This window comes from Saimiri boliviensis, chromosome 2 (assembly GCF_048565385.1).
Source record: "Saimiri boliviensis isolate mSaiBol1 chromosome 2, mSaiBol1.pri, whole genome shotgun sequence".
Taxonomy (NCBI): domain Eukaryota; kingdom Metazoa; phylum Chordata; class Mammalia; order Primates; family Cebidae; genus Saimiri; species Saimiri boliviensis.
In genome coordinates, this window is record NC_133450.1 from 203,115,291 (window position 1) to 203,131,703 (window position 16,413).

Sequence of the window (16,413 nt, forward strand, 5' to 3'; positions counted from 1 at the left end):
CCAATTGTTTCCCCAACCTGACCTGAGCCTCAAAAAGTAAAGACAATGAGTCATTGAGTCAGTGATGCTCATAAACATCCAGAGGGTTTGCTTTGTCTTTCTCAGTTGAAGGGATGCTGACTAGAGTCCAAATTATAGCCTCCCAGGTGTTCAGCCCCGTCTTTATTTCTAGCACAGGATCTGCTCTCACTGGGGTTTTCCTATGTGCTCTCCTTCTCTTTCTCATCCCAAGACTTAATTACTGAGAGGTCATCCAACCACTCTGTCTTGTCTTAGAACAAGAGAAGACCTCATCGGTTCTTCTGGGCTACATCAAAACTGTGAGTTCCTGGCACACGTAACCCTTCCAGACCAGGTCATGCATTGAGAGCTGTGGCCACGCTCCCACTGAGGGGGCGAAGGAAGCCCATCTGCTTCCCGTTCCCCCAGACTCTACAGGAAGCTCAGTGATGCTTTGTGCTCCCCTAACTCTCACCTGCGTTCTCCTACCCTACGGAAGGTACAAAGGAGAGAGAAGAGCCCCTGACTTGTCAGCTCCCAGCCATTATCCCAATCATGACAGAACTGTAATTCCTGAGTGTTACGTGTAAGAAACAGTCAGTGATCACAGATGTGTGATCCTACTAACTAGTCGATGGCTATCAATGACCCAAACCCATAAATGCCTTAAATGCCCCAAGCAGTGTAAATGTGTGCTCATTACCGTAATTCTGGAGAGGGCTGTCCCAAATTGGTCCTCCTGTCTCATTTCCCAAAGTCAGGCCACTTACTTCTGTAGTTTGTGGAAGACTTTTAGTCCCCTATAGGAACTAAAGGATCATTTCAGTTCCCAAGTGCTCATACTAATGCTAAATAGTCATCCAAAATTGCTATCAAAAGATAATCCCACTCTCAGCACCTCATCCAGGCCCCCAGGGTTCTGATGAGAGAGGCAGTATGGTCTGTCTGCCTAGGCAGGGCCACTCTTAGGTTAGGTTCAGAGAATCTGCCTCCACAACCCAACTTCTGTGATTAGGATCTTCTTTTAATGGAACAACTGGTTACAAGATGGCTCTGGGGTTCAGAGAAGCCGACGGGAAGAGAAGAGGCTGTTTGGCTACAGATTCTAGCAAATCCAAAATGGCCCCCAAGGACCTTGACGGTGGGCAGCTGGTTGTGTACAGAAGAGAAGGAATCTTGTTAATTCAAAGTGCAGAAAATGAAAGCAACATTTTGAATTAACAAAGTATGGCTTATCTGATATTTTTATTAGTGAATAATAGGGTATTGAGTTGCTGCAAAGGACAGACTTATAAATAAACTAATATCAGATGGAACAAGTCTCGGCATGGGTGTGGAATGGTCTTCTGGTATTACTTTCCCTCCCATCCACTCCTGGTGTGGTGCCTGTTCCCGGCTAGGGGGTGTTCTGTAAGTGTGTCACTGCCATGTACTAACCCTGGTCTTTTCCCTCTCTGCCAGTACACCTCTAAGTTACTGTCTTGCAAGGTGACTTCCGAGGTACTTTTCAATTTGTTTGTCTTGGTCTTACTGAAAGCATGATCTAGGTGCATGCTGTTGTGGTTTGCCATTTCCTGATGAGTTAAATGAAAATGGCAAGTAACATGGCTTGTCTCCATATGTATTTTTTGTGTGCCTTTTCTGAGTTATGGGACTGCCTCAAAATGTTGGAGTCCATGTAACAGTGATACACCATGGTGTGCGGTGCTGTGTTGTGCTGTGCTGTGGGGGCGAGCGGGAGGGTACTGGAGAAGACCTTGCCTGCTCACGGATCTTGGAGGCATTTGGACCAGAGGACACAAGTGATGGGCTATTTTATATTTTAGAGTTTCTTTAGGTGTTAATAGCAAGTATGCTTGGTCCGGTTGGAAAACAGAGCAGCTCATGCAGATTGAGCTATTGATTTTCACTCATTCTTTGTTTACCTTAACATAAAGCTAGAAATCTCCATTCTATAGATTTAAGATGAGCCGTCCTAATCTATAGATTTATCAAATGTGAACCATCCCAGGCCTCCTTCCTTCCAATCTTTAAACATGTATTTTTATCTTAGGAACTCGAAGCCTTGATTTCTCCAAAAGCCTCCATGTTTAAGAGACAAGGTCTTATTCTGTCGTCCAGGGTGGAGTAGTACTATGGTGCAACCACGACTCACTGTAGGCTCGACCTCCTGGGCTCAAGCAATCCCTCCACCTCAGCTTCCAAAGAGCTGGAACTACAGGTGTGTGCCACCATGCCCAGCTAATTAAAAATTTTTTTTTTTTACGGACAGGGTCTCACTATGTTGCCCAGGCTGGTCTCAAACTCCTGGCCTCAAGTGATCCTCCTGCCTCAGCCTCCTAGAGCGTTGAGGTTACAGGTGTGAGCCACTGCTCCTGGTCCCCAAAGGTCTTCTTTCCTTTTACAGATTTCACAAATATGAGAAGGTATAATATTTTTCTCTTCTAAATTTTTTTTCTATTTTGTCCATTTTTCTTTTTGCTCAGAAAGCACAATATTTTTCATATGTTTATTTCTATATTTTATTATTTCAAATATATAGAATTGTAGAATCATTCATTTATTCATTTAACAATTTTTAAGGCTCTACTATGTGTCAGGCATTGTTCTAGCTTTCAAGAATACAGCAGTCAATAAAACAAGGTTCCTGAGACCATGGAACGGGCATTCAATAAAATAATAAAACCCACCTACCCAGCTTTGTCTGTCCTTATCATTTCATGATATTTAATATTTTTAAAAGAAATTAATATTGCAAATACAATTTAAGCCCTCTTGTTACTTCTCCCAGTTCCCTCCTCCCCTATGATCCCTAGAAGTAACTATTTTTGAGCTTATTGTTCATTTCCATGCATGATTTTATATTTATACAAATGTGTATATACATAAACAGCACCTGATGTTTGCATGTTTAAAGACATTGTATAAACGGTAAGTCATGTTGCAGTAGCTGCTGCTCCTGACTTTGTTCTGTCTGCATTGTTTTTAGATGTGTCCTTGTTGGTCAGTGTGGCTCTGGTTCATTTTTTATAACTGCTGTACAGTATTCCATTGAATGAATATATCACTATTTATTCAATCTTCTGTTGATGGAAATGTAGACTATTTCCAGTTTTTTTTTTTAACTGTTAGAAATAATGCTTTTCTGAATGTTATTATACATGTCTCTTTAAGTACCTATGGAAGAACTCTCTTATATCTAGGAGGAGAAGCACTGACTATTAGACTGAAACATCCTAACATTTACTAGATATTGGAAATTGGTTTTAAAATTGATTGTATTAACCTGTAGCAGAAAACGTTTTTTGGTCACTCTATTTAACCTAAGAATTATATTTAAATATAGAGCTGACCTGCTGATTATCAGTAATTTCCTTTCATTAAGATATCAGATGAATATTGACAATTTCCTTTCATAAGATATGAAATGAATATTGAGAATATCATTCTGTATCTTCTTTAATGTCTAATTGTGGTTCTCATTTGCAGGATGGCAGTTTGAGAATTAGTACTCAAAGCCCATCTCCCCTTTGAGTCAATTTAAGACAATGAAAATCTGGTCAAATATATCCCTGGAAGATAGAGTTGGGCTCACTCTCTCTTCAATTTAAGAGCAGATAGGGGTGTGAAATATAAATATTAATATGAATAGGGTGATATTATTTAACATATCTGTCTTTTGTTTCATATCTCCAAATTAAAATTGTCTATATTGATTGCTCTGCAAAGTTAAGTCACTCGAATTCCCTAAGCATTAGAGAGAAAAATTAATATTAAAGTGTTGTTGAAAGATAATTGTTTTTTATTCTCCACCAAACCTGAATGTGAATTTGTGAAAACAAGAAAACTTTATTTTACTTTTTTTTTTTTTTGAGACACAGTCTCACTCTGTTTTCCAGGCTGAAGTGCAGTTGCATGAACTGAGCTCACTGCAGCCTCTGCCTCCCATGCTCAAGTGATTCTCGTGCCTCAACCTCCTAAGTAGCTGGGACTACAGGTGCCCACCACCATGCCTGGCTAATTTTTGTATTTTTAGTAGAGACAGGTTTTCACCATGTTGACCAGACTGGTCTCAAACTTCTGGCCTCATGCATTCTGCCCGCCTCAGCCTCCAAAGTGCTGGGATTACAGGCCTGAGCTACCACACCCCGTCACAAAACTTTAAATCAGATCCTTTTTCCTTGGGGTGTGTGGATGGCACTTCTCTGATGCATCTTCCTCTGGACCCCTTACAGCCACTGGGCAGACATACAGTTTGGTGGCCTCAAGCATCAACTCTGCACCCAGAGTGCAGAGTTCAAATCTTGGTTTTGCCTTCTGCTAACTGGGCAATTCTGGGCAAGTTACTTAACCTCCCTATGCTTCAGGTTCTTTGCACAGAAAACTGGGAGTAATAACAGCATGGATTTCATAGACTAGTAGTGAGAGGGTTCAAACAGTAGCATACTACTTAGGACGTGAGTATGATGATTATTAGAGCCCCAGAGACATGTGCTTTTTTGGCCCAGAAAATAAAGGAATGAACTTTAGAAAGCAAAGTTAATATGCAGTAATAAACAAGTAATAAGAGCTGTAAATTTGCTAGAGATTCACACACACATGCACGCACGTGTGCACACACGCACACACACTCACACGGATGTGCACATGCGTGCCTGAATTAATTACAGAACAGATACTCATTCACATGCCTTCCCCAAGGGCTTGGATTTTGAATCTTCTGAAGACCAGTTGTAGGGCAGCTTTACTCCCAGACAGCCCTGGGTCATAAGCCTTATGAACTCAAAGACAGCTTTATATCAAGGTTGCCAGGTATTTCAGTAATGATGTTTATTTTCTTGTCTGTGCCATTACTAGAGGCTTTAGATTTCACTAGAAATTTATTGTATGGCCATGGTAGGTGATTGTATGACCGTGGTAAGTGGGCACACAAACTAGGGGAATGAAGAGAGCTCATTGTTGGTATATGTGAATTATTTGGGCTCTTGACAAGCAGATGTCCAAACCCAAGCTAAGCTAAATGTTTCCATAATTAGGAATATTATTTTTCTGTCCATTACACATTTCATTACTAAGCTCCATGGGGGAAGGGAGTATTCTATCCTCAACACAAAGCACTGTGCCTTATACTTGGGAGAAAACTAATAAATATGTGGAACTTGGATTGATAGATGGCTTGTAACAAGAGTTCCTGAAGAGCAGAGGAAACTTAATTTGCTCAAGTTGTTTGAGAATTAGAATGGGTTTAAATAACAAGAAAAAGAACATTCCAAGAGGATGGGGACCATAATTTTTAGAACTTTAGATTTACTTGTAGCTTTTATGTAAACCTTTCTATTTGTATGTGCAATCTGAAAGGCAAAGAGATTATCCTTTTATGCAGTGTTGAGTTCTTTATAAAGTGCCTTATGTATTTATATGCCACTTCATAATTTATAAATCCCTTTCACATGATGATAGAAATAATTATTCCATCATAGTAGGCTCTGCTTTAGAGCTTACTATGCACTGGGAACTATACTAAATATTTTTCATACATTGCCTCATTTGTTTCCCTGTCCAACCTTATAATGTAGTTTTTCTGATCCCCATTTTATATGGGGATACTGAGGCATGGGGGTAAGTGACTTATCCAAGGTCATGAGGGTTTAAAGTAGACCTGCCTGGACTTCAGAGTCCACAGTGCCTCTGAGAAAACCTGTGAAGTGGGGTAAGTGTGTTATCCATTTTATGGATAAAGAAATGTGAGATAAAAGATGAACAACAGGCTGGATGTGGTGATTCACACCTGTAATCCCAGCATTTTGGGAGGTCAGGGAGAGCGGATCATGAGATCAGGAGTTCGAGACTAGCCTGGCCAACATGGTGAAATCCTGTCTCTACTAAAAATACAAAAATTAGCCAGGCGTGATGGTACACGTGTGTAATCCCAGGTAGTAGGGAGGCTGAGGCAGGAGAATCACTTGAACCCAGGAGGTGGAGGTTGCCATGAACAGAGATCACGCCATTGCACTCCAGCCTGGGCAATAGAGCAAATCTCCATCTCAAAAAAAAAAAAAAAAGATCAAAAACAAAGGACAAAACTGGAAATAGAGCCCAGGACTTCCACGTGCAATCCAGTGCTGTTTTTCAGTTCCATGCTACAACACATTAGGCTAGTAGACAATTTCTCTATTTAGCTATAGCAGATTTGGAAGCATGCTTTCCTCCTACTCATTTGTTATTCTTAGATATCTGTGGATATTGAGTGAGTGACCATATACAAAACACATTATGACATGGCTTATGTGCTTAACAATGCATCATTCATTCAGCAAACATACCTGAGGAGGAATAGGGGAGGCTTCCCAGAGGAAAGTGCATTGAAGCTCTAGGTGGTCCATTCATTTGGCAAAAGTGCAGAGAAGCAGATTGAGATGGACCCCCAGATCTCCCATCTGCCCAGAATCTGCTTATGTCTGGGCTCCCACCTCTGCCTGTAACTGTATCTCCTTGCTTCTCTGGAGTTGCCGACTATATTAGTCCATTTTCATACTGCTATGAAGAAGTAAACTAGACTGGGTAATTTAGAAAGAAAAAGAGGTTTAATGGACTCACAGTTCCACATGGCTGGGGAGGCCTCACAATCATGGCAGAAGGCAAAGGAAAATCAAAAGCACATCTTAACACGGCAGCAGGCAAGACAGTGTGTACAGGGGAACTGTCCTTTATAAAACCATCAGGACTGGTGAGACTTAATTCACTATCACTAGAACAGCATGAGAAAACTCGCCCCCATAGCCAATTACCTCCCATGGAGTCCCTCCCACTACATGAGGGGATTATGGGAGCTAAAATTCAAGAAGTTGCATCAGAATGCTGAGATTGCTTTTATTGGTCCAAGAACCCCCTTTTTCCCCTATTTAATGGCTTTTTTCATTTAATTTTGCCAAAGTGGGTTTTTGTACTATAAATATCATCATAGCTTAGGTAGGTCTGCAAAGCTTGATGGACTGAATCCACACTGGTCCCATTTTTTTGGAATTACTTTCTGGTTTGCTTGTTTATGAAGAGACCAAGACCATCTACAATGTGCTGTCCAATATGGAAATCACTAGTCACATGGAGCTATTCAAATTAAAATTTATTAAAATGAAATAAATATTTAGCTTCTCAGCCATACTAATCCTATTTCAAGTGCTCAATAGCCACATGTGGCTAGTGGCTACCATATTGGATAGCAGAAATACATTTTCATCATTGCATAAAGTTCAATTGGACAGCACTGATCTATTGCAGGCAGGGATCTGCTTTGTCTGAAAACTTGATACAGACTCACGTCTAGTTCAAAGAAACTGGCAGAACATTTCATGAAAATTAAATCTCTCTGTAGTGAAAACCAGGGATCAAGTAGCAGATGAATTTTGGCTGTCAGATGAATGCATAATCAGAACCTCCCATTCCCCTTTCCCAGCGTCTCTCCTATCTCCCAGCAGTACTAGACACTTTATCACTTTCTCTTGTCAAGCTGATAAAGAGAAAGGAAGAAAGAAACAGAGAAATTGGTTTGTGTTCATAATTAACATCCATGAACTCTGCATAATTTTTCCCCTCTCTTTACAGGTCCTTGAGGCCACACGGGTTAATCGAAGAAAGAGCGCACTGGCGTTGCGCTGGGAAGCAGGGATCTATGCCAACCAGGAGGAAGAAGACAACGAGTAAACTTCCTTCAACCCAGGAAGTGTCTTTGGTGCTTGGGAGACCAAGAAACCAAGAAATCAACAACTGAAAGCATTTTAATGGACTACTTATTAAAGTGCAAACAAACTCAGCAATCCTTATGTAGACCAGAAGCTGCAATACACAATGATGAAAAATAAAACGAAAAGGAAGTCCACCCATCAGACTCTGGACACCCAGGAGTCAAAAGAGAAAGGATTTTTTTTGGTGACTCAGTCCCAGTGTCTGGTTTTGGGCCAATCCGCAATTGATCCAAAGGGACAAATGATGTTACAAGCAAATCCACGTCGTTGCTACAGGCGGAACTGAGACCAGCCTCTCTGGCTGATGAAGGACAATGGTGATACGGCCACTTAGAGAGCAGTAGGGCCCAGGCTGGTGTAACCTACATGGCACCGGATATTTCCCTACACCAGTTTCCCACCTGTCGCTCGCAGCGTCAGAGGGTGTTGCATTAACTCCATTTTCTCCAGCAGCCATAAAATGAATGGTGTTTCTCTCCATATTTGCCCAGAAGAGGCAGTTATGATTCCACTTCTCTTACATTTAATTCTTTTTAATTGAGAACAATTCATGATCGCAGTTCATACAATTCACATTTTAAGACAATGTTTCTTCATGTTGCGAACACAATCTCTGCTACATTAGGAGGCTGAGAAAGGGGAAGAGAAAACCAAACCAAATGGATGATATTAGCTTTAGGATCATGTCTGCTTATTCTCTTCACTGATCTGCAGTTTACGGAACACATTTTCACAGTTACGTCTCTTCATAGGAAAAACATATTTAGTGGGCAACAACTATTTTTATGATGGGATGGGGGAATATATACATGTATAGAATCTGTCTACATTGAACAACTTGGTTCAAGATGGTAGGGGTATTTTTAGAGTGGCAATAATTGAAAAAAAAAAAAAGGCAAACTCTGTCTTGGAGAGGTGGATGACAAGAAATAAAAAGGTGTTTCTAACTATTTTGTATTATAAAGTGGGCCTTAGAGATAGGAAGAAGAATGTTGGATTCTTTGGGGGTCAATAAGAAAGGAAACATGAAGGAAAAGTAATGAAGGTAGAGAGAGAAAAAGGGAGGGAGGAAGAAAGAATGGGAACAAAATAACGAGGTAAGAGATACTATTTTTGCTGAGCAACCAGTGTTTTTCAAGATTATACAAAGAAAAATATAGAGTAGAAATTTAAGTGCAGGCTTGGAATCAGCTACAAACCCTAAAGACGGGATGTGTGTGTGTGTACACCACTGTGTGTTTGTGTAAAATGTGTATGTTCACGAGTAAGGATGTATGTGTGTGTGGATTAAAATTCCAGCATGACCATGGCACTTGGGTGTACAGGTAATTCCTCCAAAGCTGTTTGCTGGCTTCAGGAGTGAGTGAGAATTTCTTTTTTATGAAAAGGGATATAAAGGCACCGAGCTGATGCAGTATTTGTAATATTAAATTGACCTAACAAGGTATTTGCATGAGTCACAGTTGCAGAGTTTTGAGCAGTTTTATAATTTGACATTTAGGAAAGTCTTCTATTTATTCTCATGCTTTGTATTCATGCTTAGTATACTATAGAGGATGCCAGCTTTAATCTTTCTGTCATTTAAAGCAATATGATAAGGGTATTCAATAGTTGGGTGCCCTAAATTTCTGGATGAGAAAATGTTCAATTCTGGCCATGAGAGAGAGAGAGAGAAAAAAAAAAAAAAATAACCAGCCTTCTCTTTTTTTTTTTCCCTTTGTTTTAAAACTGTGGTTTTTAAAAAAGCAATAATTAAGTAAGACCTTACTAAAAATCATTTTTGTTTTTATATTGTTATGTCATAAGCTCTAGTATGTTATTCTAACAAATAGCAATTCCACAAAATTCATATGTAGATGTTAATGCACATTTCCTTTGTTTCTTTTATTAGTCTAGTGTTGACTTTGGGGAGGAAGTTTATTCACAGATGAGAAGTACGCACAAAGTAAAAAAATGAACCATCTACTAACAAGGATCCTTTAAAACTGTCAAGGGAACCTGTAACTTGAAGCCACATTCTACAGATGGCAGCCAAAACAGTCATGGGCAGTTGGCACCATCTTTATATGGTTCATTCTCCTGAATATTCTGAATGAATTCTCAACAAAATGTGCTAGCCACTGGGAACACAAAATAAATAAGATCCCTGTTGCAGGAAATTCATTTTATAGTGAGAGAGGCTGCCATGGAGACTAACATTCTCAGGAAAATGAGATCCATGTTAGATTAGAAGTCCAGACATGGAATGGGAGGACCCAGGGAGGAGGATTGTCTTTGCCTGAGAATTTCCAGCTAGAGGTCCCAGATGCCTGGGCTGAGGACTCAGCGACATGGAGGTGTTCCCAAGGCAGACACCGGGATAAGAACAGAGGCAGCAGCATTGCAGGCTCCAGGCACAGTGGCAGTCAGGATGGCTGGAGAGTAGGATAGTTCGATGGGTTGCACAAAAAAAATGTGCTTCATGTTTTCTTAGACTGATTCATGGATCTTGTAGAGCTCATAGACTTGATAATAACTCCCCCATTATTCACAACAGGAAACCCTCCTTATGACTTACCTTAAAGTTTTTTGGTCTGTTTTGAAGGAAACCATGTGCTACATGAAACCTACATTTGACAAGAGAATGTACAGCTAAGAGAAAAGCTTAAGAGGCCACAGTATTCACAGAATCGCTTTAGAGGCAATGAAGTGGTCTTTGACCACAGTTGATTGAACCAGAACACTTATTCCTTAAGGAATATCAGAGTTACAGAGCTGGGGGATCTGGGGCCATGCTGTGTGTGTGCATAAGGAAAGAAACGCTGTTTCTGGGACTCTCCCACAGTCACAAAGCTGTTTTTTCTCTGTGGCTCCCACATCCCTTAACTTTTGCTCATTCTCCTATGCTGCCTTCAGGATTACTGCTGTCTATTTTCTTGCTCTACTCACTGAAGATCCTATTATAATCCCATAAATTTACAGTTTACTTGGGAGAGCCAGATTTTGTCTGTGCTCTTGAGTTTTTTATTCATTGACGAAACCTTGGGCCACCGCTTTGTACATACCACTGTGCTAGGCTCTGGGATTCAAAACGAACCCTTTTAACTTTCTGAAGATGGGACCGTCCCCTGGAGGAAAGTCATTCCTGCTTAATCCATCGAGAGAAAGAGGCTTACAAAATACTTTGCCTCTGATGCTCGGCCCCACCCCCAAATAGCACGCAAGCTTGTTAACCTTACCTCTTACAAAATGTTTAGATTCTGTAGATGTAAAAAGCCTTTCTGGAAGTATTGCATTCTGCTGTGTGTATAGGTGTTCTTTTTCCTCCGGAGCAGATTAACTACTGACATGCCTTGGCTTTCTCATCCAGAAATTATGGAAACAGGGTCTGTCAGTGGCAGGAGGCCGGGCTGTGTTTTACTTGGATGACGCAATGCAATTTACTTGCCTCTTGATACCCATGCATGCTGCTCACCCTAGACAATGACATATAAGCCGTATATAGATCAGTGTCCACATACATACACACACACACACACACACACACACACACACAAACACACACACATATAGTGCGCAACAAGGAACACTAAAACAGTGTTGATTCTTGTCTCTGAAGACAAATAATTAAACCTTTTTTTCCCAACTAAAGAATGGATTTAATTAAACTATGTATTGAAAAAAAGTAGCCTGTTAGAGATGGTGAATATATTCCATTTTAGTTAAAAGAACCAATTTCCTGTATTTTAAGCATTCAGTGAGCTGCCAATGTTGATTTTGTGTTGCTCTTTACCCAAATGATTTTTTTCTTTGTTTTTCTTTTCTTGGGGGAGGAGGGGGAAAAAGCAGCAATACTGTGTTTGGAAATTATACTCTGTATCTGGCTTTCCTGTGTATGTTAACCACTTAAATGTTATTATCCTGCTTTGGTTTTATAGTGATTGCGAGGCATTCAATGCAAGTATACAGTTATTTTCTCATTAAAACCCAATGTGTGTTGAGTTTTTATAAATAATGGCTGCTTGTTTGACGGTGGGGGAGGGTGGAAGACTGGCCAACCAGTGGCACGCCAGCCTCCTTGGCCGCTACTGTGACAGCTTCTGCTTCCTCACGTTTGGAACGAAGGAAGCAATCCGAGCTGAGGAGGCATTGTGGCACCAGGCTGTTCCCACAGCCCCCTTTTCAGTGCTGTCCGCAGCCACCCTGGCTAGATGCCAGAAGCTGCAGGTGCCTTTTGAGAACATAGACTTCGGAGCCACAACAAGAGCTGGACAAACACAGGACGAACCGTAAACTCCAGCCTTGCCTGTGGCTTTTGGTTCTAACCTTGAGAATACTTTCTGAACACGTGTATTTGGCTCTCCTCTGCAAGGAATAGAGAATTTTAGACTTTAAAGAGCATAGGAAGACCACAGGTTCATCAGAAAGTGTCCTTCCCACATTTCCTCCTGCCCTCAATTCAGCTTCCTCGCGCCCCCTTCGGTCTCCAGCTGCTCCATCCCATCACCCAGCCCTGGGCCCCTGACCCCCAACTGTCAGTTTCCTGGTCTTTCCTTCAGCTCCTTCTCTTCCTGGTACTTCCTTTCCAGCTGTCTCTTTTTTTCTCTCTCCCAATTTTGTAACTCCTCCAGCCTTTCTCCCCGGGTTTTAAACCTTTGGTGATCACTGGCTTTCAAATTTGAGTAAGTTCTGCATCAACCGGAAGGCTTGTTACAAACCTGGGCCCCATTTCTGATCTACTGAATCAGATCTACTGATTCTGGGTCCCATCCCAGAATTTCTGATTCAGTAGATCTTGAACAAAGCCCTAGAATTTTCTAACTAGCTCCCTGGAGATGCTGCTGCTGGTGGTCCAGGCACCTCCTTTTGAGAATCATTGATCTAGAGTATAAGAAACGAATAGGTCTGGGCCTGCCACTTATGTTTGAAAACTGAGGAATTGGTACATGACTGATAAGCTACAAACACAGCCATATGTCGTTCTGGGGTGTTTTGAATATTTGTTGGGGGCTTTTGTGTGTTTGCCTAGCCTATCAACTCACCATTTTGTGGGCCTTGGTGAAGCAGAACTTTGACTCCACTTAGATTCTTGAATGAGGCCCCTCCAACTGGGGCTAAACAAATGAAGAAGAAAATGGGAAAGAGGATAATATCTCTATGCTCAGATGTCAGTTTCAGGTTAAGATCAAGGAATTCCTTTGACCACTAGAAGAAGTTTTTATTGCGTGGGCTGATGCACAGTGACTAAGTTTGTTAGACTTAATAACATAAGGACCAATAACAGGTTTGTTTGAATGACATGGTTACATAATTTGAGATGAGATGCAAAGTAAGAAGTTATTCTTCTTTGGTCTAAGGCAGTACTTCTCAATTCTGACTCCACATTAGAATCACCCAGAAGCTTTAAAATTTGGATTCAATTGATATGGGTTGGGGCCCAGGTATTAATATGCTCTAAGAGGTGACCCACATGCAGCAAGCCTTGAGCATCACCACCCTGTGCAGTGGTTCTAATCTATGCTTACATTAGGATCAGCTTGAGTAATTTAAAAAATACCAGTGCTGGCTGGTCGTGGTAGCTCACATCTGTAATCCCAGCACTTTGAGAGGCCAAGGCAGGCAGATCCCTTGAAGCCAGGATTTCGATACCAGCCTGGTCAACAGGGTGAAACCCTATCTCTACTAAAAATACAAAAATCAGCCAGGTGTGGTGGTACACACCTGTAATCCCAGCTACTTGGGAGTTTGAGGCAGGAGAATCGCTTGAACCCAAGAGGCGGAGGTTGCAGTGAGCCAAGATCGTGCCACTGTGCTCCAGTTTGGGCAACAGAGTGGGACTCTGTCTCAAAAATAAATAAATAAATAAATAAACCAGTGCTTGGGCCTCACCCCCAGATATTCTAATTTATTTAATCTAAATTGGTCTTAGACATGAGTGTGAACATGGGTATATTTTAAGAAATCCCCAGCAGCTTCTAATGCACAGCCAGGGTTGAGAATCACTGGTCCATAGGGACATCTGATTGCTTCATGTCTACCCTACTTCCAAGAGTTCTTGGGAGTAACATCACATTGAAATTAGTGCCAGGCACGGTGGCTCATGCCTATAATCTCAGCATTTTGGGAGGTTGAGGTGGGTGGATCACTTGAGGTCAGGAGTTTGTGACCAGCCTGGCCAACATGGTGAAACCTTGTCTCTACTAAAAATACAAAAATCAGCTAGGCATGGTGGCAGATGCTTGTAGTCCCAGCTTGTAGTCCGTCTCAAAAAAAAGGACAAAAAATAAGAAATAATTGATCAGCATATACCAAATACATCGAAAATGCATTAAAGGAATATTAATAGGTGGTGCCATAAAACAAAATTAAATAGATAATACAGGTAAATACAAATAAACAAATGTATGTTTTGTTTGTTTGTTTGTTTGTAAGTCTCACCTGGAGGCAGGCGACTAGTTCCTGCCCAGAGGTTTCTGAACAGGCCCCTCAAAGAGACTTTACTTTTGCAAATGTCTGCCCATCCTCACCTGACCCTCCAAACTCAAAGGAAGGACATGAGCTTTCCCTGACATTCCGCAGGCCACAGGATGCATCCTTTGTTGCCCTGTGATTGTCGGACCCATCTGCCACCTCCACATCTGAGAATGCTAGGCTTTGAGAGGCGTACAGCCAAGGCTGGCTTTTTTTCTGTGCCCTGCAGCCTCTGAAGTTTGCCAGTGGCTGACACACCACAGGTGGACCCAGCTTATTCACAGACAACTCTTGGGATGGATGCTGGTTGGCATGGAAACACTAAAGGTTTCTTTTTGGAATCCTGGGCACCACAGTCACATTGCTCATTGCTATACCCTTTCTGACAGTTTGAGTTAAAGCAGAATCATAAAAGGGACAATGCTATGAGAAGCAATAAAAGAGCATCACATGCTGTCATCTCTAAGGGTCTCACTTCCAAATATCTTATTATCTCTGCAAGCAGAATGTATCTCACAATCCCTGCTGCGTGAGCACAGACGTGATGCACCTGGCCTGGCCTAAGCAAGGGGAAACTTGGCTGTGGCTGTTTCTATTGGGGTCACCGTAATTGAGTTTTCTGCCTTGCTGGCCATGCGTGTGTTGTTTACATACTGACCCATGTAATGGAAGGGAAGAGGAATGAACAAGCCTTAGACTAGTTTTTAAACATTTCAAAGAATGAGAAGTTGTGGTAAATAAAGTGCTCATCATGCCGGGCGCGGTGGCTCAAGCCTGTAATCCCAGCACTTTGGGAGGCCGATACGGGTGGATCACGAGGTGAAGAGATCGAGACCATCCTAGTCAACATGGTGAAACCCCATCTCTACTAAAAATACAAAAAATTAGCTGGGCGTGGTGGCGCGTGCCTGTAATCCCAGCTACTCAGGAGGCTGAGGCAGGAGAATTGCCTGAACCCAGGAGGCGGAGGTTGCGGTGAGCCGAGATCGTGCCATTGCACTCCAGCCTGGGTAACGACAGCGAAACTCCATCTCAAAAATAAAATAAAATAAAATAAAATAAAATAAAATAAAATAAAATAAAAATAAAGTGCTCATCATTTGAATCATTGTTAGGATGGCAAGCATGAATTTGATGGAAGCTGCCTGCGTATTTAACTATGAGCTTAGTCCAATAGGAAAGTGCCAGTCACAAAATTTACAGAATGGGTGTGGCTGACATGGAAGGCAATTCCAGATTCAATAGTGGAGTACTCCCTTAAGAAAGTCTGTGCCGGCAAGGCACAGTGGCTCATGTCTGTAATCCTAACAACTTTGGCAAGCTGAAGCGGGAGGATTGCTTGAGGCTAGGAGTTTGAAACTAGCCTGGGCAATATAGTGAGACCCCATCTCTACAAAAGCAAAAAATTAGCTGGGCATGGTGGCACATACCTGTAGTCCCAGCTACTTGGAGACTGAGGCAGGAGGACTACTTGAGCCCAGGAGGTTAAGTGTGCAATGAGCTATGGTCATGCCACTGCACTCCACCCTGGACAACAGAGCAAGATCCTGTCTCAAAAAAAGAAAAGAAATACTGCACCAATACACATGGCCACAGATGATGATCATGTGCATGAAAGTGTGGAAAAATAACTCAGGAGAGCTAGACTTTAAACATAAAGATGTCTTAGGAATATACCTTAGCCAATTTATTTTGTTTGTACTTTCCTTTTCTGTGCATGCACAAGAGTGAAGTATCATAAAAATCTATATTTAAGTAAGCCCAAAGGAGTATTCAGTGGGCATAAAATAAAAATTCTCAGTGATTAGAGGGTATTGGGGTGTGGTCTAAATGGCAGTGCTTTTACTTCATGGTTATACTTAAAAATTTAAATTCCAATTGATAGCATGTGAGATTTGATAAAGTGTGGTAATGAAGCAGCTACAATTTGTAACAGCTATATGCTAAGTTATGTTATTCCTCCTTTTTTTTTTTACTGTTAAAGAACGGAAGAACAAATAGTTGAAGTGATGACTCACTTCAAGTAATCCCTATCTAAGCAGTCTTACCAAGTTCAGAATTCTTAACCACAGAACTAAAGGGATTTATCAGTGAGGCGAAGACATTTTAACTTTGTGATAAAGCTATATACATTTGAACAGAAGACTATAGTCACCTCTCTTCCGTATTGTGTTGAGAACAACACAATTTCTCTTTATACTGAGAATGTGGTTTGGGGAAG

At 41.4% G+C, this 16,413-nt stretch overlaps 1 protein-coding gene across 9 annotated transcripts in view; it reads left to right on the forward strand.

Annotated features, from left to right (window-relative positions):
- The window catches only part of PALM2AKAP2 (PALM2 and AKAP2 fusion), a 511,473-nt gene extending 499,766 nt beyond the window's left edge, over positions 1-11,707 (forward strand). For 6 of the 9 annotated variants that reach the window (XM_074395145.1, XM_074395147.1, XM_010335972.3 and 3 more), the window contains 2 exons: positions 1,462-1,500; positions 7,603-11,707. In XM_074395145.1, coding sequence (XP_074251246.1) covers positions 1,462-1,500; positions 7,603-7,701 — 138 coding nt within the window. In that variant the 3' untranslated portion in view covers positions 7,702-11,707. The remainder of the gene's footprint in view (positions 1-1,461; positions 1,501-7,602) is intronic. The other 3 variants (XM_074395146.1, XM_010335974.3, XM_074395148.1) reach the window with 2 other exon arrangements.
- The last annotated feature ends 4,706 nt before the right edge of the window (positions 11,708-16,413 follow it).